General features: G+C 39.6%; 1 protein-coding gene across 6 annotated transcripts in view; it reads left to right on the top strand.

The window, feature by feature from the left end:
* LOC307226667 (uncharacterized protein) overlaps positions 1-22,295 on the top strand; it is a 51,477-nt gene that overhangs the window by 10,641 nt on the left and 18,541 nt on the right. For all 6 annotated transcript variants that reach the window (XM_079995537.1, XM_079995534.1, XM_079995533.1 and 3 more), the window contains 6 exons: positions 652-701; positions 1,243-1,342; positions 2,633-2,721; positions 4,881-4,995; positions 9,072-9,191; positions 16,616-16,846. In XM_079995537.1, the coding sequence (XP_079851663.1) occupies positions 652-701; positions 1,243-1,342; positions 2,633-2,721; positions 4,881-4,995; positions 9,072-9,191; positions 16,616-16,846 (705 nt within the window). The remainder of the gene's footprint in view (positions 1-651; positions 702-1,242; positions 1,343-2,632; positions 2,722-4,880; positions 4,996-9,071; positions 9,192-16,615; positions 16,847-22,295) is intronic.

Here is a 22,295-nt window from a genome sequence, read left to right as displayed (position 1 = left end):
TGAGAACCCAAATTTGTATCTGCTTTATTTGGAATTATCATTGACATTAAAGTAACATTGAGGTCTTCAACAAATCTTTTTAGATGGTGCTTTATGGTGTTATTTTTTATTTCACCATATATGCCATATTTCTCCAGTTTGTGGTTCACCCTTCATCTTGCATTTCCTTCTATTGGGTGAAATCCAATGGTATCAGTAGTGTACAAGCAGAATGGATTTCTGCACTGTAATGGGAATTCCCTTCTTCTTGCGTTCTTCCTCTGGAAGAGATTTGTATGGGCACAGGGAGGAGACAGCAATTTTTGTTGCATGAGGGGAGTTGGAATACATGACATTGAACTTTGATGATTAAGTTTAAACTTCTTTTATATAAATCTTTCCCTTTGGGATGAAATAAGGGTCTTTATAAACTGTTAACACATGCTTGTGATTATAGTTATATAGGATGCAATCATGATTACATTCATATAGCTTTGAAATCTTAGTTTACAATACTAGTTGAAATAATTTTTTTGGGTGTAAAATGTTTCTATTTATACATGACAAATGTTTATATATAAATGAATATAAACTACTGTTTGTGTAACTTAAAAATACTATTCACAAGTTCTAATAGTATATTTAACTATAGTATTTTTTATTTTTTCTTAGAAACTGCAAGAGGAAAATCTAAGATTAAAGTATGAATTAGAAGATTTAAGGTACTGAAAGAAATTTATAACAAAGCCCTGGATTTATGAAAACAGCTTTTGTTTTATCTGTGAGGTCATGTATTGAAAGCTAAGGATGACAAAATTATAGCAGAGGATACTGAGAAATTTATAGAAGGAAAATTAGTTATTCAGTTCTTGTGTTAGAAATCGGTTTGAATCTCCCTGATCTATGATTTATAGCTGCTCATTTCTTTGCCAGCATGTATTTGAGGACAAAAGTAGTTAGTATTTGTGTATTCAGAGTTTCTTCCCGCATGGAGATGGTGAGAAATGAACGGATACTTCAGAAACATTTAAGGCTTTTCAAGGCAATAAGTTATTTGTAGTACAATAAAACAGATAGGAGGCAATTTTCAGAAAAATAACAGGGTTTTGGAATAATTGGCTAAAAGCAGGAGACAAAAAGAAATATCTTTTCTGCGTTTAACATCATTTCCAGTTGTTCCAATAAATTGTACTTATTAAATATCAATGTAGCATTATGCGTTTGTTTGACGTTCTTTATAAGGAAATACATTTTATTTCTTAGAAGCCAATATGAGCAGCTCATAAAGGAAGGGAAGAATGAATGTTTTGAGGAAAGACGTGTTAGTTTTCTGAAGGCTCAAGTACTACAGCTGGAAAGGCAGGTAAAGTGGTATACAAAATTCACCTCGGTACTTTTTGAAAGTTAGCAGCATATATATGAGACTGTGAAAAGGGTTTTCCCTCCCTTCAAAAACATGTGTTCAGATTTCCTGGAGCTCTGTGTGTGGGGGGGTCACTTCACGTTCTTTTTCCTAACCTACCAACATACGTTGATAATTTGATTGAGGGCTTGGTTGGTAGTGGGATGAGAGAGGGAGTAGTTGAGAGTTTCTTAACTTTTTGTAAAATAAAAAGGTAAAGGGACCCCCGACCATTAGGTCCAGTCGTGACCGACTCTGGGGTTGCGGCACTCATCTCGCTTTATTGTCCAAGGGAGCTGGTGTACAGCTTCCGGGTCATGTGGCCAGCATGACCAAGCCGCTTCTGGCGAAGCAGAGCAGCTCACGGAAACGCCGTTCACCTTCCCGCTGGAGCGGTACCTATTTATCTACTTGCACTTTGACGTGCTTTCGAACTGCTAGGTTGGCAGGATTTTTGTAAAATACACCTTGTTAAAATGTATATTAGAAAGTATGTGTAAAGCTCTAATTGATGGAAGTGCACATTTTAAAGGGGCATTTGGGTCAAATGTGTGAACTTAAAAGGTTTGCATGCAGTGCGGGTGTGAGATTAAAAGGAGGGTATGTAAACAGGACCCACCACTAAGGAAGTTCAAGTGGAGTTGCATAGGAATTGATTAAAGAAGGCAGAGATGAATGTGCGTGCATAACAATTCTGTTCCAATATTGACAATTGTAGGGGAAAATCCCCCGTAATTGAGGATACCCATCTTTGGGTTCTTGTCCCAAATATGGTTTCCCTCTGCTAGGGGTGTGCTATAATCTGGGTGATTATCATTTTGCATGGAACATTTCATTAGTTTACTTGATTAGTTTCTACTGAAGTCAGACCCAGACATTATGGAGATTTCAGCCTGAAATAGATACCGGGGTGCATACATAGAAGATCCAGTATGTAGAATTGGGCAAAGTAGACCAGAAGGTTATATGAAGCATTGAACACAAAAAGTCGAACCCAAAGAAACAAAGTGAAAGACACATAAATCACCAAGTTCAAAAACAGAGATAGCGCAGGCACACAGTTGCAGATATTCCTCCACTCTCCCACTGTACAGTCAACACACACCTTCCATTTAAATATCTTTTTTCTTTTGCCAGATGTCACCATAGTGTGTAACTTCAATTTTTTTTTAAAAAAGTAAGATTTTAACAAAGAAGAAAGAGAAACTGAGGTGATTTTAGGAATAATTTTGTATATGACTTCTTCCACAGGTGCTGCTGCTTACAGAAGGATTAAGTTCTCGAGCTGCTCTTATGTTGCAGTCAAACAATTCTTTAGAAGCACTTACTGACAAGCTTAGGTAAGCAGTAGAGAGACATTTGATATTGTGAATGAAATTGATCCACAAGGAGATAACCTGAATAAAATGGTGACCAGCATCTGTGTTGTGTTGAGGATTAGAGGATTATGGGGTCCTGTTTTTTTATATATATAAAAAAGTAAACTTACATATCATTCTTGAAAGCTACCAAAAATACTCAGAGAAATTATATCTCTTACTGCACAGATCCTTAAACTTGTGTCAAAAGTGACCCACAGAATTGAGGTACGTGGTCACCATTCCTTCAGTGTTTTGATGACAATTGAGTGCTTATCCTGCCCTCCTGCCCCAGTTTCCCTTTTGCCTTTCTTCATATTTCCCCCCTTTGCTAAAAGTCTGGGAATGAATGGGGCTTACTAAGGGAAAAGTGGGGCTGGAAGGTCCAGTCCACTAAGTGGTCAGCATGCAAAAGAAGGAGTAGGGGGTGTGGATGAATGGAGAAAACAATGATCTATGAATAAGAACTTAAATGTGGGTTGTCAGGTTTCATTACTGCAAATCCTAAAATGATATGTAGTAAAAACCTTTTGTAATAAATGGGACAATTTATTCAGATTTGCTTGTTCTTTGGATGGCTGAGATGCTTGCCATTTAAGCACAACTCACGTATTTGATTTCTGTGAGCATTATCTGACAAAGGTGTGAGTGAAAGGAGAACAATGCACACAATGGGAATTATTTGAAGCTTCTACTCTATTTTTTATATTTTTGAATATAGTCTGAGAGTAAACCTTTGGCTGCAGGAAATTCCAGATCCTGAGCCCACTTGCTGAGAAGGCTCTGTCTTGTGCCCTCATTCACCTATGTTTTAAGGGAAAGAGGGTGCAGAGCAGGGCTTCGATGGACACGAGCAGGTAGGTTCATATTGGCGAAGGTGGTCCTTAAGTTACCAAGATCCCTAGCTTTTTAGGGCTGTTTCATTACGCTGCATTTAAAAATGAATTGGAGAGGGGAGAGAAAAGAAGAAAATGAGTTTCAGGTGTGTTGCAGGGTGTTGTGTTTAAAAATAAATAACTGGTGAATAATTTTCTTAGTGTATTTCATGTTTCCAAAACTTGTTTTGCTGCAGTTACAAAAAAGGAAACATTAATAATAACAGCAACAAAAACATCATTCTGAAATGCAGGAAGCGAGGATTGGGATGCCAAGGACTGTATTTTCTTGATGCACTGTAGTTTTTAAAATCTCCTGTTGCTCCCTTAAAAGCTGCACTTGAGGTTTAGGGGGTGGGAATCCTCCAGATTAATTTACTATGCAGTAAATTGTTGCATTTCTTGTGTTGGTATTTGTGTGTGTGTGTGAGGTGGGGGGAATGTAGTCCATTGGTGGTGGTAAATTGCTGCCTCTCCTAGTTGTGTGTAGAAGTGTACTGCCCACATCTCTTTGCATCTTGGCCAAGGGAACTATTCTTCAAGATACCGGAGTATTTTTATTTCCGATTAGTATAGGTATGGTAGCATATAGTGGTAAAATATGCCTGGCACTAAAGGAAAATATATTTCTTAACTATTGCAAAGGCTCAAGGAGATAACTTTTTAAATAGTAGTGAGGTATGTTTTGAAAGGGACGCAGGTGGCGCTGTGGGTTAAAGCCTCAGCGCCTAGGACTTGCCGATCGAAAGGTCGGCGGTTCGAATCCCTGCGGCGGGGTGCGCTCCCGCTGCTCGGTCCCAGCGCCTGCCAACCTTGCAGTTCGAAAGCACCTCCGGGTGCAAGTAGATAAATAGGGACCGCTTACCAGCGGGAAGGTAAACGGCGTTTCCGTGTGCGACTCTGGCTCGCCAGAGCAGCGATGTCACGCTCGCCACGTGACCCGGAAGTGTCTCCGGACAGCGCTGGCCCCTGGCCTCTTAAGTGAGATGGGCGCACAACCCCAGAGTCTGTCAAGACTGGCCCGTATGGGCAGGGGTACCTTTACCTTTTTATGTTTTGAAAGCATGCTTTCATAATTGGTATTCAAGTTAACTTAAAACACTGGCTATATAAATGTGCTCTTTGAATTCTTTGTTAGTGCCTATTTCACTTGCAAAATAAGCACTATTATAAAAAGCATGCAAATAATGAAAACAATTGGTGTTTTTCTTTACGGTATTAAAAAGTAAAAAATGTAAGTATAATAATGCATTGTACTTTACATAGTTTTTTTCTCAGTGCTGAAGGAACTGCAACTGAAGTAACTATTCCACGTCCAGAACTTCTTCAAGTAATCGAGATATGTGAAGCAATGAGACTAAAACTTCAAAGAAACCAGCAGGTGAGTTATGACAACATCAGGTTTATATTTGTATATTGTTAATGATTTTTTAAATGTGTGATTTCCTATCTTTCCCTCATCCAGCTGGAATTCCCCTACCTCTCTTCCTCCCTGAAGCTCCCTGTTGTTCTGGAGGGTTGCCTGACCCTCTGGAGCAGATGAAGGGTGGTATAGTACTACTACTAATAATAATAATAATTAATAAAGAGTGAGCTGTAAAAACACTCTTCTGCTCATGCTCTCCAATAACTGGTATTCAAAGGCAGGCTGCCTCGTAACAGTGGAGGGAGGACATAGCCAATGTGGTTAGCAGCCACTGACAGCCTTACCCTCCGTAAATTTGTCTTTTCCCATTTCAAGCTGCTTAAAAGGTTTTTATATTCTTTTACATTAAGCAGTCTATAAATAAATATTCTGTTTCCTTTACCTTGCCTTTTTTGCCAAACTGAAACAGCTGAATGCTGAATTTTTTCCTCTAGTTGCTTGATCATTTCAGTTGCCCTTTACTGCATTTCTGAGCATGTAGTCCATAATCCAGCACACCTAGACATAGGGGATTATCTTGCCTAGTGTCCTTGCAAGCATGGAAATACAAAAAGAAATCTATTCATTTTGTAGTGTCCTCTTTGTGGGCTTCCCATAGGCATCTGTTTGGACATTGTGCCCAGACTACCAGACTATGGTTTGATCCAGAGGGCTGAAAATTAGTTTGCAAATAAATATTTTTTGTTGGGTGGACTGGGATCAATCACTATCTCATCCTAGGCTACTATGGTTGTTTTGAGGATGAAATTGGATAGCTGCCATATACACAGCTCCAAGAAACACCTTTGGTGTGTGGAACCTGTGGCTCTCTAGGAATTGTTGGATCACAACTCCCATCAGCTCCAGCCAGCATGGCCTATGGTCAGGGATGATTGGGGCTGTAGCCAATAAGATTTGGAGAGTCAAAAATTCCCAGCTCCTGTCTTAAAGGAAGGGATAGAAATGTGGTAAAGAAAAGAAAAATATATTAAGAATACAGAAGGAAAAAAAACAGGAAATATTTTTAATATAAATCTTAATTAGCTAGCCTTATGAAATGGTTTTGGAGAGAGCCCATTTTAGTTCCTTGCTTACATTGTGCTTTATCCTGTTAAAAGTTTTATAGTTTATCATAGTACAACACATAAACTTTAGCGTTTCTAGCCTGACAAATTTTCATTTCTCTGCTGTCAATCAAGCAGGAACAACTGTTGTTGTTTTTAAAAAAGAAAATCTAGATTTCTTTCAGGAAACCCAGCTCAGTTTACTCTTGTCCTATACTGGAAATCACTTTTTCATAGTCTGTGTCAAAGTAATTGAATTCTTCAAGAAGCAGCAGGAAATGCCTGGTGGTTCTTGTGTAGGTTAATTTGGTGTAATATCACTTCTCGGTGTATTAGAATCTCTCATATCTCAAATGCACCCTAAAAACTCAATTAGAAAAAGAAAATGGAGACTGTAGATGTTAGTGAGCCTATAGGAAATGGTGAGAACTGAAATAAATTAAATTCTATAAAATCATTTTACAGAAGCCAGTCTTTCTTCAGAAGTGTGGGATGGAAAATGATTAAGGTGATACACATTTTTAGCTTATGTATAATAGAGAGATACAGAGAACTCCAGACTAATTAACTGTAGGCTAGGATAACTGTGCTTTGAATGTTAAATTTAGGTGTTTTTTTTTTTAAAAATGTAGCTATACATAAAAGAAGAGGCTAGATTATGGACTAATTTGTATATAATTGTTCTTGTGATGTACATATACGTAGTTCCATGTGCTGAGAATCTGAGAGCATCTTTATCTTGGTTATTAGACAGTTATTCAAACCTGAGCTCAGAGGAACGTCTGGTACAGATGTAACAGAATGTCAGCAACACAGGACGGGGGGGGGGGGGGGAGACTGGTGCACAGAATGCGGTATATTAGGAGTGAAAGCCTGTGGCTGGGTAGGTCTGAGCAAGCAGAGAGCTTCTGAAGACTTCTTTCCTCTCCTCTCTTGACCCAAGTGGTCCATGGAAAGAGGTGCAGTGCCAGTGGCATAGCCACAGTTGCAACCTGAGGTGGGCAGTCTTGAAGGCAGCAACTGGAACCTCATTTGGGTTCCAAAGAACTATGGTACTAGCTCGCAGGAGGGTTTGAAACTAGTTCCTATGAAGAATTAAGCAGGCAGTTTGTTCCTGTATTGTGGGCAGGTGTCTGGGTGGGGTGCTGTTTAAAGAATAAAAGTAAAAAATCAGTTGGATAAGCCCAAACTCCTGGGCTGGCTGAAAGTACATCTTTGGGTTTCACCTTCATCTCCCAGCCTTTCTGCAGTTTTCCCCAACCCTCATAACTGGCGCTTGGCAATATCCTTGCTTTTCTGGGGTACAGAAATCCTCTTGATTTTTGTTGCAGTGAGCTCTGGTTATCTTGCTTGTCGCCCACAGCTGAACCTCTCTGAGACCTGTTCATCCATATTGTATTTTTCTCCTTTATAGCAGCATTTTTTACTGCTACTTCGCCTGAACTTTTAAATCGGGTATAAGCATTTTCTACATGCTGTTTTTAGTCACAGAAATGTACAGGCATTTTCATTACTGAAGTTCTTATTTTTCATAAAATCAAAGAACAAAAAAGTCAGCATGGACATCAGTGGACCTAGTGGGAAAATGACAGTAGTAAAGATGATTAGCAGGTTACAAATTATCCTAATAAGTTTGAAAGTAAATACCACTTTATTAAATGAGTCTACAAAGAAAAAGTACTACAAAAACACAGCATGCCCTATTTCCTATCACATAATAGGGCTGATATCCAACATTAGCCACGCTTAGAGTAAACCCATTGATACCAATGGACTTATGATGTTAGTCTATTTATTTCAGTGGATCTATAGAGAATATGACTCAGTTGGAAATATTAAGTTTGGAAATACTCAAACCTACAATGGTGTGTTTGGGTGGGGGAAATTTTAAATAAAAATAATAATGAAGTGATCAAAATTGTTAGTTACAAAAAGTACACTTTGCCATGAATTTAGGAAGTTGATCTAACCATCTTTTAAATCCTATTTTATTTTCTACAATAATAGTATATCAGATATATTATTTTGTCTTTCTTTCTCCCTTTGAAGCAGCATGGCTGTTGCCATGGTTACAGCTCTGACTTGACAACGTGGTTGTCTTCAAGGTTTGAGTTTCACTTGCCCTGATGCATACTGGCTAGCATAATGACTGTAATGCAGTCACATAACAACTATTTCCAGTTCCGCAGGCAGAAGCAAAATAAAACACAATAGAAGCATATGTTCCACTTACATTGGCCAGGTAAACACAGCTTGAGAAACCAATGCTCCGTATGCCTACCCACAGCAGCAACAGTCCCCACCCCGCTAGGAATAAGCACTTGGGCAGTGGAAGTTGGTGATTTTTATATTTAAGAAGCGATCCAACAGCTTTGGACTTGTTCAGGAACTTCTAACTATAAAGGGCCAGACCAGATGATACCTATTCCTGGATCTATTCCATGCCCTCATGATGCTCCTGCCTTGCTTCTGATAACCCCAGACATACACCCAAGGGTATAGCATTTGGTAGGACTTGTGTGCAGGCCTATTTTATGCATTCAATACTCCTGATGCATTGGCCGATCTGTAGCGGGCCTCGGTCACAACCTTCTCTGGCTGCCATTGGAGCTGGGCGATATATTGGTAAATTGTCCGAAACCAGTATGGTATTCAGGGTCGCGATACCGGTTTCAGACAATTTGAGCTGGAATACATTGCACCAGCTCAAATTGCATGCAGGTGGCAAAGGGGGTAAGCAGGCAGGCAGGCACAAGGAGCCTGAGAAGAGAAGGTTCCAGGCGAGCACCGTCTCAGACTCCTGCCTGCCTGCCTGCACCTTTTTAAGAAGCCTCACCCCATTCTTCTGGCTCCTGTGAGCTGGAGAGGCATCAGGGCTTGCTCAGCTAAATTGAGATGAACTAAACTTTGGGAGGGTTTAGCTATGAAATACAAACTTAATCGATGTAACTGTTTTAAAAATTATTTCCTACTGTCCCTCTTTTTCAGATTTCTGATCTGTCAAAACTTGCATTGCCTTGGACTATGGGAGGGAACCTTGTTACACAGCCAATTACCCTTTTGGACGTCTGCTATGGCAAAATAGAAAATTTAAATCTGAGATATGTGGTAAGGACTTAATGAATTGAAATACAAGGAAGAATGCTTCATTTCTTCCCTGACTTTTACTTTGACTGTCTTCTTTTATTCCTTAAAATATTAAAATTAATTAGCATTCGTATGAATCATTTGCCCCTCTTACTTTCAGACTGGTTAATGACTAAAATCCCATATGATTAAAAGTATACTTGAGGGGATATTGATTTCCATCAAGGGATGCTCAATTAAAGGCAGAGCTATTTGCCTTTACAGAATAACATTTTGGCTAGAACAAAAAAAAGTGACTTATGCTAGTATAACTCTTTTTTACATTATTACTGTACAAGACATATCTAAGTGCAAAAGAATACACAAAAAGATAATCTGCTTTTAGATATCCCAGTCAGAACCTTGTTGTGATGTCAGCATGAATATGCTGGATACCACATGACAGGAGGAGGGTAAGTTAGGCATCTTGTTCAAGAGCATTTCTCATTGTAGCTCTGGGGCTGCAAGTGTGATGATAAACTTCTATACTGGCTTGGCACCAAATCAATGTCTGTATATTGACAGTCTTTTGTTTTCTGAATTATTGCCACAGTGTTGCCTGATAAGATTTTTGTGTGCTCTTGTGTACAATGGGATGTTAAGTATGATGTGTTGGATTCAACCATATTTGCCATGCCCATAGCCCAGGTAAAACCAGGGATGTTCCTAGGGGACCAGATTTATCGGACCATACCAGCCCCCTATCTTGCAGAAGTCCACTATGTGGAATACCGCAGACTTCTTACAGCGGCTAGATTAAATGTCCTTGACTCTGCGATATTGTGGGGAAGGTACAGGGGAGTACCATACGCCCAGAGAACCTGTCATTGTGCTATTGGTGTGGCTAAGTCCACCGAACACATTTTCTTGACTTGCCCTTCTCATGCAGAGCTTAGACAAAATTTTATAGACCCACTCCTATGTCAACTTAGCTTCCTACCCGTAGAAAACCAGGTTTTACACTTGCTGAATAATGTCACTAGAGCTATACCTTTTTTGGTGGCCAAATTTCTTTTTTTAGCCTTTAAGCGTCGCAAGACCATAATTGACTGTATTGATATGAGGCTATCTGTTTAGCCCTTTTTAGTGTTGGCTAAGCTCTAAAATCTTTCTGGATGTTTTAACTGTGTATTGATAAACGTATTTGTATTTGTATTTTCTGACTGACGGTCGAATAAAAGGTTGATGATGATGATTTGCCATGCCATATTTCATCAGCCACCACTGAGCAATGGTTTCATAAAGGAACACTACCACCACTGGCTGAGGACAAAGACATGCTTGACAGAAGTATAAATAAAGAACTGGTGCAAGTCAAATCAGAAGATGAGAAAAGAGACACAAAGTGACTCTTTTCTGCTTCCCTCTTATTCTCCGCAGTGAAGACGTTCAGAATTTTTGTATCTCTATACAGTGGTACCTCGGGTTACATATGCTCCAGGTTACATACGCTTCAGCTTACAGACTCCGCTAACCCAGAAATTGTACCTTGGGTTAAGAACTTTGCTTCAGGATGAGAACAGAAATCGTGCTCCGGCGGCCGGGCGGCAGCAGGAGGCCCCATTAGCTGAAGTGGTGCCTCAGGTTAAGAACCGTTTCAGGTTAAGAACGGACCTCCGGAACGAATTAAGTACTTAACCCGAGGTACCACTGTACATTTTATGTCTAAATTTAAACAGGTTTTGGAAATGTATCTCTAGGTTGTGAATACTGTTTAATAGCAAAATAAGAAAAACCTGGTAGATGAGGTAGAATCCTCCATTTAAATATGGCATGAGCTTGTTTGGAGGCAACACTAAACCATAATTTCATGTTATGCAGATGTGTTTGCTTGAGTCTCAGGCTTTTACACACTCCCTCCTGGGTGACCATGTGAAGGTTTCAAGCATCTGCTTCCCGTTTAACGTCAACTATGGTTTAATGAAACACTGGAATCCTGAGCTATCATTTCATCCTGGCCTGTTATAAGTAAACTGTAGTTTACACTAACAAGAGTTTATTCTCTATGGGCATAATGATAAATCACAGAAAGTGGATGCTTCCAATCTCCACTCTGTGGCTGCTCCAGAGGGGAGAGGGAAGGGTGGAATATGCAAACTTGACATTATAAATGAACTGGGCCAAATATAAGATGTTTCTGGGATCTGGTTTAACTTCATGATTCAGAGCAGGAATACACGTTTGCGAACAGGAGAAGCGAAAATTTATTCAAATTTGACAGAAAGCTCTGCTTTTCATGAGCTTGGTTTTCTTTTTGGTGTGAACTGTCCAGATAATACCAGGCATTCTAAGTTCTAGGGAGGCAAGGGTGGAAATAAAAGTATATATGATGGCTGACATGTAAAAGAAGAAAAGGGCATTTCTAACCTCTGTTTTGTGTCAAGGGTGTGACCTTCTGAATCTGGACTGAAACAAATTGGCAATGACAGCTCCTGATTTTCACTGATCTCACTTGAAAAACATTGCAAATTGTATCTCGGCAGAAGTGGCTCTTGTGATGAATTATTCATGAAGCTAACTTCATCACATAGAACACCTGCTGAGAAGTGCTTGCATTGCATATTAACATACATGTATTAAGCTTTGCAATTAAAGCCCCGGTATCAGAACCCCGTTTGCTATGACAGTTGTTATAATGCGCCATGCTAAAGGCAATGACAAATACGGGTTTACATTCTCGGAGCATTTCATAATTTTAATTGGTTCTGGGGAAAGGTCACCTTTCAGCAACACAAAGGGAGCTACATTCAGTCTTTTTCCAAAGCATATCAATAATTCTCACACTTCCCCTTTCATTTTAGTCTCTGTGTCCTGCAAATCTGGCTGGTGCGTGGTACTTGCTTAAGTAGAATTCTGAAGATAATGTGAAATCTTTAGACCAACAGTAGAAACTCAGTAATAATGAACACATGTACTTGAATTTAAATCCTTTTAATTTAAATGGAACTTGTTTCAATGTAAAGATTAGGCTATTTAGGTGCATGCTGGAGTTAGTCAAGAAGCATATGCAGTTCTTCATTGTGGTCTCTGTGTAGTCCCTCATATTTCGTTCCATGTGTGCATATAATGGAATGAAACCTTCTCCAGCTCTCAGAAGGACAGAAGGCAGCAAATGTTCTTAAAGAGGGAAAATACTTTCTCTAGCCTGAGTAATTTATTTTCCATGTACAGTCGTGCCTATTTTTCACGATAAATATTACACACACTTCCCTTTTCTTGAGATAACGTGTGCCTATTTTTCACGATAAATATTACACACACTTCCCTTTTCTTGAGATAACGTGCTAACAAGCAAAAGGCAAATTCATGCAGGCACTTGTGTAAAAAAAATAAAACTTGCTTAATTTCTCTAATGAAGCTGTAGTGAGAATTGGCTATTGGAAACATTTGGCATGAAAGAGCAGCTTTTGACATGGAAACTCTTAGATCTTTGTTTGAAATCATATAGTGAGAAACTTCAAAAAAGAAGCCTTCAACTAGAGTGAAATATGCTCAAATAGGTGAGCCAACACTAGATGTTATTTAGAAACTCTTGAAAAACCTTTTGTGATGCTAATGAAAGCTGATTTGATTGGGTAACCTTTCCTACTTGTTCTTTGTAGATCAAGTGTGGTTCTGCTTATTATGCTCCATTGTTGCTTTTTTCTGTCAGTTGAAGGTTAAATCTATTTGCTCATCCTTCTCCACTTAACCAGAGCTGGAACCCTGCGAATGGAGACATACTAAGTTAGAACTATTTGGGAAGGACTTTGTTAATAAAATAGTAATAAAGCACAATGTTTAATGAAGGAACTAGAATAAAATGCAGGGACTTCAGCATCCTTTCCAACTCTACAATTCTATGATGTAAGTGTTTCAGAGGACAGCGAGATAATTTCTAACATTGCCTAGGTTTCTAGAAAGTACAGCCCCTCATGCTTAGGGTGTGTCACAACAATTAAAAAAATCAAAGATATTATTTAAAATATAAACATCTAGATTATCCTGATTCTAACTGGAAATGATTAAATCATGGTGGTTGCTGTGGTGTCCACCCTCTAGAAGTTGTAGCATTCCAGCTCTCATCTGCCCCATCCATCCTGCTAAAGGTAAGGGGTGATGGGAGTTGTATAGTCCCAACAGCATATTGAGGACACAACCTTGGTTACCCTTGGCTTAAACAAACACGTTTCACACTGCTTTTGCAGAATGCCTTGGTTCATTTTCTTTATACAACTACTAAATCATGCACTTTGTCAGAGAGCCTGGAGATGGCTTCCAGGTGCTATCTCAACCGCAAAACATAACTTTAGCTGTAGCAATGCATAACATCCCATCAGACCATCATCTGTTTTTGACTTTGATGGACCTCAGGGAGGAATGGAATGTATGCACACATGTACATTTTGGAATTGATGATCAGTCAGCGACCCCCCCCCCCTTTTGGGTAGTGAGAATTTTTTCTTTGTAGGCTTCTCATTCTAACTTGCTGAGCCTAGCAATTGAATCAATTGAAGTGTAGAGTTGGAAGGGATTCTAAGAGTCATTTAGTCCAATGCCCTGCAATGCAAGGATCTGTTGCCCAACATGGGGCTCAAACCCCCGACCCTGAGATCAAGAGTCTCATGCTGTACTGACTGAGGAGAACAGGGGAAGAGGCAGCCTCTTAGCAGCCATATATCTCAACCTCTAGACTGTAAAGCCAGGTGCACTCAGACATGAACATACTGAAATCAGTAATATAGTGAGAACTTGGCTACAGCCTCCAAGCATCTATAAATACAACAGGTGTTTTCTTAATACTTATGTGCTTACTTGAACCTACAAGGGCAGCTTGACATATCTGAATAGGTATGATTGGAAGGTTTTTAGCTGAGGCAATTAGAATAAGATCCACTATTTGACTATTGATTCAAAACCTAAAATGTATTTTAGATAATTGACTTTTATTTGTCTATATTGTATTGTTGTTTTATTGCTATGGCCCAATGGCTGACGCAAATAAAGATTCATTCAACAACTGGATAAGTTTCCCTGTTTGTTTGGTATGCACAATCCCGTCTAGAGAAAGAGAAGCATTCACTGAAAACCATAGACAATGGAAGGACACCATGAAAAATATGATCATATCAAGAATATGAAAATCAAGGATACTTGAGCAAAATAATAATAGAAGTGTCAGATACTTAGTCTTCAAATTAGTGTAAAGCTTATATATACTGTAATGCTTTCAAAAATACTAATAGTATTTTTTAAAATGCAGAAATATCGTACAAAGTACTCTTTATCCATTACAGATTGCAAAGTCTGGAACAATCTTTCCCTGTTCAGGTGTTTTACAGAAGTTACTAAATAACTGAGTGCTCTTTAAATGGGACACCGTTGATTGTCAAGTACTTGGAATTTTAAAAGCATTAGAGGACAGAAAAAAACTTAAATTCAGATATCAGATTGTGATGTTCAAGCTGTGTACTGGAAAACCTCAAAGTTCCTTAGAGGGCTTATCAGGGGCTCCTTAGTGAGGTGCCTTAGTGAGAAGGTCAGTAAAGACAGATAAGCTTCCATACTCGACAGCTTGCTTATCACTGTAATCATCCACTGGGTAGTGTGGGATGTGCTCTAGAATGCATGCTTAGTTTGCACCCAGTGACAATGACCTGGTCAGTGTTACACATGCACTGACCTCACACCCTAAGTAAGCTACAGGATCCTATGCAACACACACAGGTTCCTCTGTTAGCTATTGTGTTGACGATCAGCTGTTGTGACTCATTAGCTGCCCAGAAGTGAACAGAGAGTCTTTGCCTACAGTTCAAGTTTTGACTCTGCATCTAAAATTGAGCCTTCCCCACATCTCTGACACTTTCCCATCAGCACACACTCCTTTTTGCTTCTATTTCTTCTCAGATCTGGGTAGCAGTTGCCAGGAGAGAAGGACTGAGGGCGGACAAAAGCTAGGTTTCATCCTGCCTTCATATCTTCTGTAAAGAGCTGAGATAAAATGAGGTTTACAGTTGTGTTCAGGAATTACTTCGATTTCAGTGGAGCCAATTTATGTATGACTTTACAGAACTTAAGCTTGAATTTGTATCTCTAAACTCAACTGGTACTTATATGCAGTTCAGAGATGATATGTCAGAGGGTTACCAAACCTAGCATGTAATTTGTTCTCTCCCTGTGAGTTTCTGTTGGTTGTTCTTCTGCTCAGGAGTGCCATGCAAAGAGATATGCTCGCTTACTTCCAGAGGGATGGAAAATTGTATATAGGCAACCTCAGGATGTTGTAAATGCTTTGTACTCTTATCTGCAAGGGACTAGAGTAACTGGGATGAGCTACTTTTTAATTCTGTAGAACCTGAGGTTTTTGCTGATGCCTGGTTTCCCTTTGGAAGCAAAATGACTATAACTACTTCCTTTCTGTTTGTAAGTGTGTGCACACACACACCTGTGTGCAAAGTATCCATGAATTAAAAACCTATTTTTCATTTGAAGTTGTCGCTTATATGAAGTTTAGAACAACATCAGCTGCGAAATGCATAATCATGTGTAACAGTTAGAAGCATCAGATAAGTGCTGAATGAAAATGAAGTATTCAAAGCTGTACATAAAAGATGAGAGAAACAGCTCATATTCAAGATGCTGTGTGTGTTATGAAGAAATTTGCATGAACACTTGCATCCAAATGTTTTTTGTCTTGGCAAATTCTTTAAAATATGTGAATATTCGCAGAATGTATACCAGTCTTATTTGGGGGTGTTATTTGGCAGTACAACTGCACATTCTTCTTCTTTACCTTAGCATTTATACATTTTAATCTTTTTATGCTAATTGCTTCAAAATGAGCACTTGATCTTAGCAGTGAATTCTTAGTCTATACTAAATGAAAACATGCTGTTCAATAAATGGCAAATACAGCTGGCTAAAGGTTTAAACAGGAAAAGGACACAGGATTCTGTGGTAGGTAGAAGATAAACATTGGCTTGTTTATGGTTTTCTAATACTCTGTTTAGAAGTTTGATTCCCTCACCCTCTCCAAAAAATCCTTTTTACTACTCTAGCTCTGAGCTGTTCTTTTGGAAAAACAATCAGCCCTGTTTGGAGGGTAGCTTTGATCTCTGTTTTTTTATTTGTTTTAAGAAGCTAGAATTCTGGCAATTTGTTGTGTTTCATGCTTTGTCAGATCATGCCCCCTCAACACATGTTTTCCACAGATGGCTTGGAAGGGCGGGGGGAACGGCAGAGGAATGCCTGGGGTTTGACGTCTCCACTACAGTTCCCAAGTGATTGTTTTGGAAATGTCAGCCTACCCACTGAGGTGCCTTGCAGGTACCTAGTGAGGGCATGTGCCCTTTCACCTGGCATGTTTAACTTGTTTTTCTTTCCTCAATGTTTACCATTTCTCGTCTTAACCTTTCTTGTTTTCGCAGAGCGCTCTTGAAGGAAAACTTAGCAAGCTGCGGAGACACCTGCTTGCCATGAGGCAAAATCTGGGTTTTGTTCTTGCCCCAGGACAGATGTCCTCTGAGGCAGCTCAGCACATCCTACCAACTGCTGTTTATGCTCAGCTGATAAATCATGCAACTCAGTGTCAGCAGTCTGTGGAGGAATGTTGCAATGATTTGCTCACTTTGACGCTTCTGGTACCTTCAGCACCTTGGGTGAGTGTTGTGCTTGGCAGGCTGGAGAGGGATGGTTTCAGAACAATTTTAAATGCTAGCCAAAATGCTACGTTCTCCTAGTTATGTATAATCAAGTTCTAGTCTGCCTCTGGCTCTTATTCATACTTCATTCCTGTTTATTCGATGGAGGTGGAAAGTGTCGTCCCCTCCCCATTCTTTTCAGGCAGAAAATAAAATAAATTTGTTGGTATCTTGTAGTTATCATCAATTCATAATATTGCACGGGCATCTTTTGCAAATGTACCACTATGTACAGAAGCAAATACATCCAAATATATTCTTCACTTAAACCTGTTCTTACATGTGTACCCTGGGAGCCACTGTGGGATTATTCCTACTCACACCAGAGACTTTCCAGAAAGTGGCACAATGAAGTGTGAGCTTCTCATAATTCCTCAGTGATGCAGGAAGGAGCTAGGCTCCATCAGATTCCATATTGGCAGTATGATGTGGAAAGGGGTCTCACTCTCATATTTGATGTTGAACAAAGGATCCCTGTCTGTAGAACAGGAGAACAGCTGCCAGTTAGAGAAGTCGATACCAAACAACCTACCATCAGTTAATGTTTTTTTTTACTGAACACAGAAAGTTAAACCAGCATCAAAGAGAATAAGCTGGTGCTCTACCTTTCCCTACAGCTGCTGCTAAAGTTCACCTATATTTCCTGTATGATTCCAAATAGAGAGTCCTTCTGATGTAGTGGTGGCCATTTGTTTACTGTTGGAATGCTAAAGCAGGAAAATGAGAATGCACAGAAATGAAATTAATGTTTTGCCTCTGTGTTCACAGCAGAAGATTTAGGGCAGACCCCTGAACTAACTTCCTTAGAAAGGGTGTCTGAGGAACTGAGGCAAATAGTTGTGACAAGAGATGACGTTTCTGGCCTTATTGACAAACTGAAAACTGACAAATCACTTCCACCTGAGAGTTCTTAAAGAACTCAGATGGCCAGAAATTTCTCATTTAACAATACAGTGGTACCTTGGGTTACAGATGCTTCAGGTTACAGATGCTTCAGGTTACAGATGCCTCAGGTTACAGACCCTGCTAACCCAGAAATAGTACCTCAGGTTAAGAACTTTGCTTCAGGGTGAGAACAGAAATCGTGCGGCGGCGGCGGGAGGCTCCATTAGCTAAAGTGGTACCTCAGGTTAAGAACGGACCTCCAGAATGAATTAAGTTCTTAACCCAAGGTACCACTGTATGTAACTTGTTGCTAAAATGAGCTGCCAGAATTGAGGATTGGAAAATGGCCAATATAACAATTATTTTTTTTTAAATGGGATCCAGAGGAGAACCAGGACATTTACAGGCTGGTTAGCTTAATGCCTCTTTTGGGCGAAAAAATGGTGGAAACAGTAGTTAAAGATATGATTATAAGGCATATAAAAGAACAGAGCTCTGCTGAAACAGAGCTACCATGCTTTCTACAAGGGTAGGTTTGGCCTCACCAATCTTTTAGAGGCAACAAGCATGTTGATAGAGGAGATCCAGTTGACATTGCTTACAGAGACTTTCAAAAAGCTTTGTTAAAAGTGGATCAGACCAAAGGCCCATCTAGTTCATTGGTGGCACAGGTGCCAACCAGATTCCACCAGAAGCCCGCGAGTGAGACCTGAGTGCAGCAGCCCTCTTGTTACCAGAACCCACCCCAACCCCATGTGCTTGGATTTTTTCACTTGTTTTTCATTCTACAGTGGTGCCCCGCAAGACGAATGCCTCGCAAGACGGAAAACCCGCTAGACGAAAGGGTTTTCTGTTTTGGAGGTGCTTCGCAAAACGAATTTCCTATGGGCTTGCTTCGCAAGACGAAAATGTCTTGCGAGTTCCTGCGGTTTTCCCCCCTCCCCCCTTTTTCTAAGCCGCTAAGCCGCTTATCAGCTGATCCGCTAAGCCGCTTATCAGCTGATCCGCTAAGCCGCTTATCAGCTGATCCGCTAAGCCGCTTATCAGCTGATCCACTAAGCCGCTTATCAGCTGATCCGCTAAGCCCCTAAGCTGCTAATAGCGCTAATCCGCTAATGGGCTTGCTTCGCAAGACGAAAAAACCACAAGACGAAGAGACTCGCGGAACGGATTCTTTTCGTCTTGCGAGGTACCACTGTACTCCATTGACAGTGATTGGACTAGATCTGCTCAGGGATCCTCCTCCTTGCTGGGAATTTGATATCATTGTTAGGCTAAACATTTTGAGAAGATGAGGCACAGGTTGTGTCCTCTCAATGATATCTGTGTTGCTGAACATGTGGCAGCATATTTAAACTTGCTGTAGGCGAAAATTCTGAATGAATATACAGGAAATTTTGAGCATTCTTACCTCAATGCCTGCCTGCTGTGATTTATGGAAACATAGAAACCTTTCTTAACATTGTCAAATTATATATTTTTTAGAAAACGGTGTATGAATTGCAGGAAAACTTCCTTAAAAAACAAAAACAAAACAGCAGTAGCAGCAACCACCCCCACCTCCACCCTCTGGCAACACCTCTAGAACGGTTTTGCGCTTCTGTCAAAGAGCAAACATTGGAATGGTCTCAACAGTTCTAAAAACTCAAATGTACATCTAAACTGACAAAGTGCTTCCAACAGCTTCTTCCCTTGAAGGAATGGGATGCCACTGAAAGGAGTAGCTTGAGCAGGAAAAAAATATGAAATTTTATTGTTTCACCTTTTTATATAGAGATTGATGGGAGGAGAAAGCCAATTGTGGCTCAGGAAAAGGGGATGATAGGGAACTTTCAAACCTGAGAATTTTCCAGCAAGATTCTCTTTGGTCCTCAAACCAGTGAGACCAAATGAGCATATTGGTAAGCAATTTTCCTTTCCCCCACCGAGGCAATAGAGTGTGACATTATATTAGATTATTATCTTTGGGCATTGTTTAAAGTGTGTTATAATGTAGTCTAATTAGCCATGTGATAATTGGGTCCCTAACAAATGAAGAAAACTAAAAAAGGCTTTAATAATCTCATTTGAAATTAATTTTCCCCATTTATCCTTACTTTATCTTTATTGTGGCTGAGGCTTTATTAGCAACTTCATAACTAAGCTGCCATTATTTGCATTTTAAGTAGAATTAAAGTCACACTGTTCTGTTTTTAATTTGTTTTTTGATTGAATCTTAAATAATTAAGGCTGCAGTGCCAGAAGCCTTTACTTGAGAGTAAGCTCTTCATTTAATACAATTGGGCCCACTCCCAAGTAGCCATGGTTTGGATTGTACTACACATCTAATATCTTCCTTTAAGGAAAGACAAGAAATGTCCCTTGCATATTAAATAATCACAGCAAATTTGGATCGACAATGTAACCTACTTTATTGATTGCAAACACTATGGAGGCTATATCTAGTAAGTTATAAGTAAGCAAATAAACAATAAATGGGAAGAGCAGTTACAGTCCTTTGTACACACTTTAGAAACCACAAATTGTCTAACTATGGAAGCTTGTAGCAGTAATCTGTAGGCTCAAGACTCTAACACACCCATGGATCCAGAGGTAAATGTGTATAAGAAGACTGATGGAAGCCGAGTTCTTTGCCCCCTCCTCCCCAAGGACCACTCTCCCCCAATGCTCTACTGGGGTTAAGGGAGCCTACTGAATGGGGTGGGTTGAGGGGGCCTTGAAAACTAGTCAGAGAAGCCTTTCATGATTTGAAAGCTTTGGAAAGGAGGAGATGGGGAAGTATATGGGGTGGTGTTTCTCTGTATGCAGTTACTTTTTTGGTATAAAATCAACTTTATATTTAGTTTTTGAATAACCTTAACATTATTTTGAAAAAAAGATGTTTATTATTCCTTCAGAAGCAAATAGCACAAAAAGCTTATAAGATATATAAGTCTTGCCTATCTTCTATATTATGTATAATTTTGCTGGCGTTTATTCTGAGGTTGTATTTTGAATCAGCTGACCTAGCAAATAAAATGTATTAATGAATAATTAAGAGAGATGCAGCCCTAATTATCTCTAATTTGTTTTCTGAATGCAATATCCGCCTTATATGGGAACATGAGCACCTAACCTCCTCTAGAGAGCTGCGAACAGATATTTATGGTGTTAGTAAGCAAGGACATTTAGTGCCTTAGGTTAGTGAGATACTGGTAAGTGGGTGGCTATGATGAATTATTTAGTAGTCTCTTTATGGCTTCTTCCATGGAGATGGAGACAAAAGGGGTTTCCTGAAGTCTCATGAATAAGCGTGTACACCGGGGAGTGCAAGAATCAAAGGGAAAGGAATTAGCAGCTGACAGCTGATGCTTTTGGCCACTAGTTTGATGTGGAGATTTAGCAAAATTCCTTGAGTTCTATTGGGTCTTCCAGGAAATTCACCAGTTTGGCTAAATTGTGCTATAAAATATCTTTCCGTTATGTAATTCATCTACGGAAGCAAGCTGGCTAAGGAAAATTAACTCAACTGTTAATCAGAGAACATGAATTTTGTATTTTTATTGCTGGAATTTCTAGAAACATTTGCAGTATCTCCTCTGCCTGGGTGTATTAGATGTTGAGTCTTAAAGGTCACATGTGAGCAAGCAACAGAGAGATTGTAAATGACATTTGTGGATTGTGAGCAAAGAACTTTTACTCAGAGTAGACTCATTGAAATTAATGGACCTTAGGTACTTATGGGCTTTTAATTTCAACAGGTCTACTCTGAGTAAAACATAGCTGTCTACAACCCGTATTATAAAAAATTGTACATAACAAACACATTTTAAAATCTAGCTTCCCAGTTCTCAAAGGTGACACGTGCAGTTTGTGAAAGAAATAAACTCTTTTTTTTCTTTTTTTGCCATTCTAATATTTACTTTTTTTCAAATCTGAAAGCAGATTATAAATGGCAACTAACAAGCATTTATTTCTACAATGAAGATCCCCAGAAAAAGACTCTTAACCCCTAACACTTTCTGCTGTATCACATCTCATTCTGTCGGCATCTTAGAAATTGTCAACCTGCCCAGTATTTGTTGCAGACCCCTCCCCTACGGATGAATCTCTCATTCATTACAGTAATTCAAACACACTAACATTCTAATGTCAAATCCTAGGCTTTAATTAGACAACTTTCAGCCTAGGTGGAAACTTTGGGCTCACATGCCTGGACAGTTAAGTACAGTCAAATTCATCTATGGGATGCGGCTCTCATCTCTGCTTTCAGGCAGAGGGAGCCAGCATTTGTCTACAGACAGCTTTTCCAGGTCATGTGGCCAGCATGACTAAACCACTTCTGGTGCAACAGGACACCCTGATGGAAGCCAGAGTAGACAGAAATGCAGTTTACCTTTGCGCTGTAACAATACCTATTTATCTACTTGCGCCGGTATGCTTTCGAACTGCTAGGTTGGCAGGAGCTGGGACAAAGCAATGGGAACTCATCCTGTCATGTGGATTCGAACTGCTGGCCTTGCCAAAGAGGCTCGGTGGTTTA

The sequence above is a fragment of the Podarcis cretensis genome, assembly GCF_951804945.1.
Source record: "Podarcis cretensis genome assembly, chromosome: 11".
NCBI lineage: Eukaryota > Metazoa > Chordata > Lepidosauria > Squamata > Lacertidae > Podarcis > Podarcis cretensis.
The sequence above is the reverse complement of the archived record's forward strand: the minus strand, read 5'-3'. Positions and strand labels throughout refer to the sequence as shown.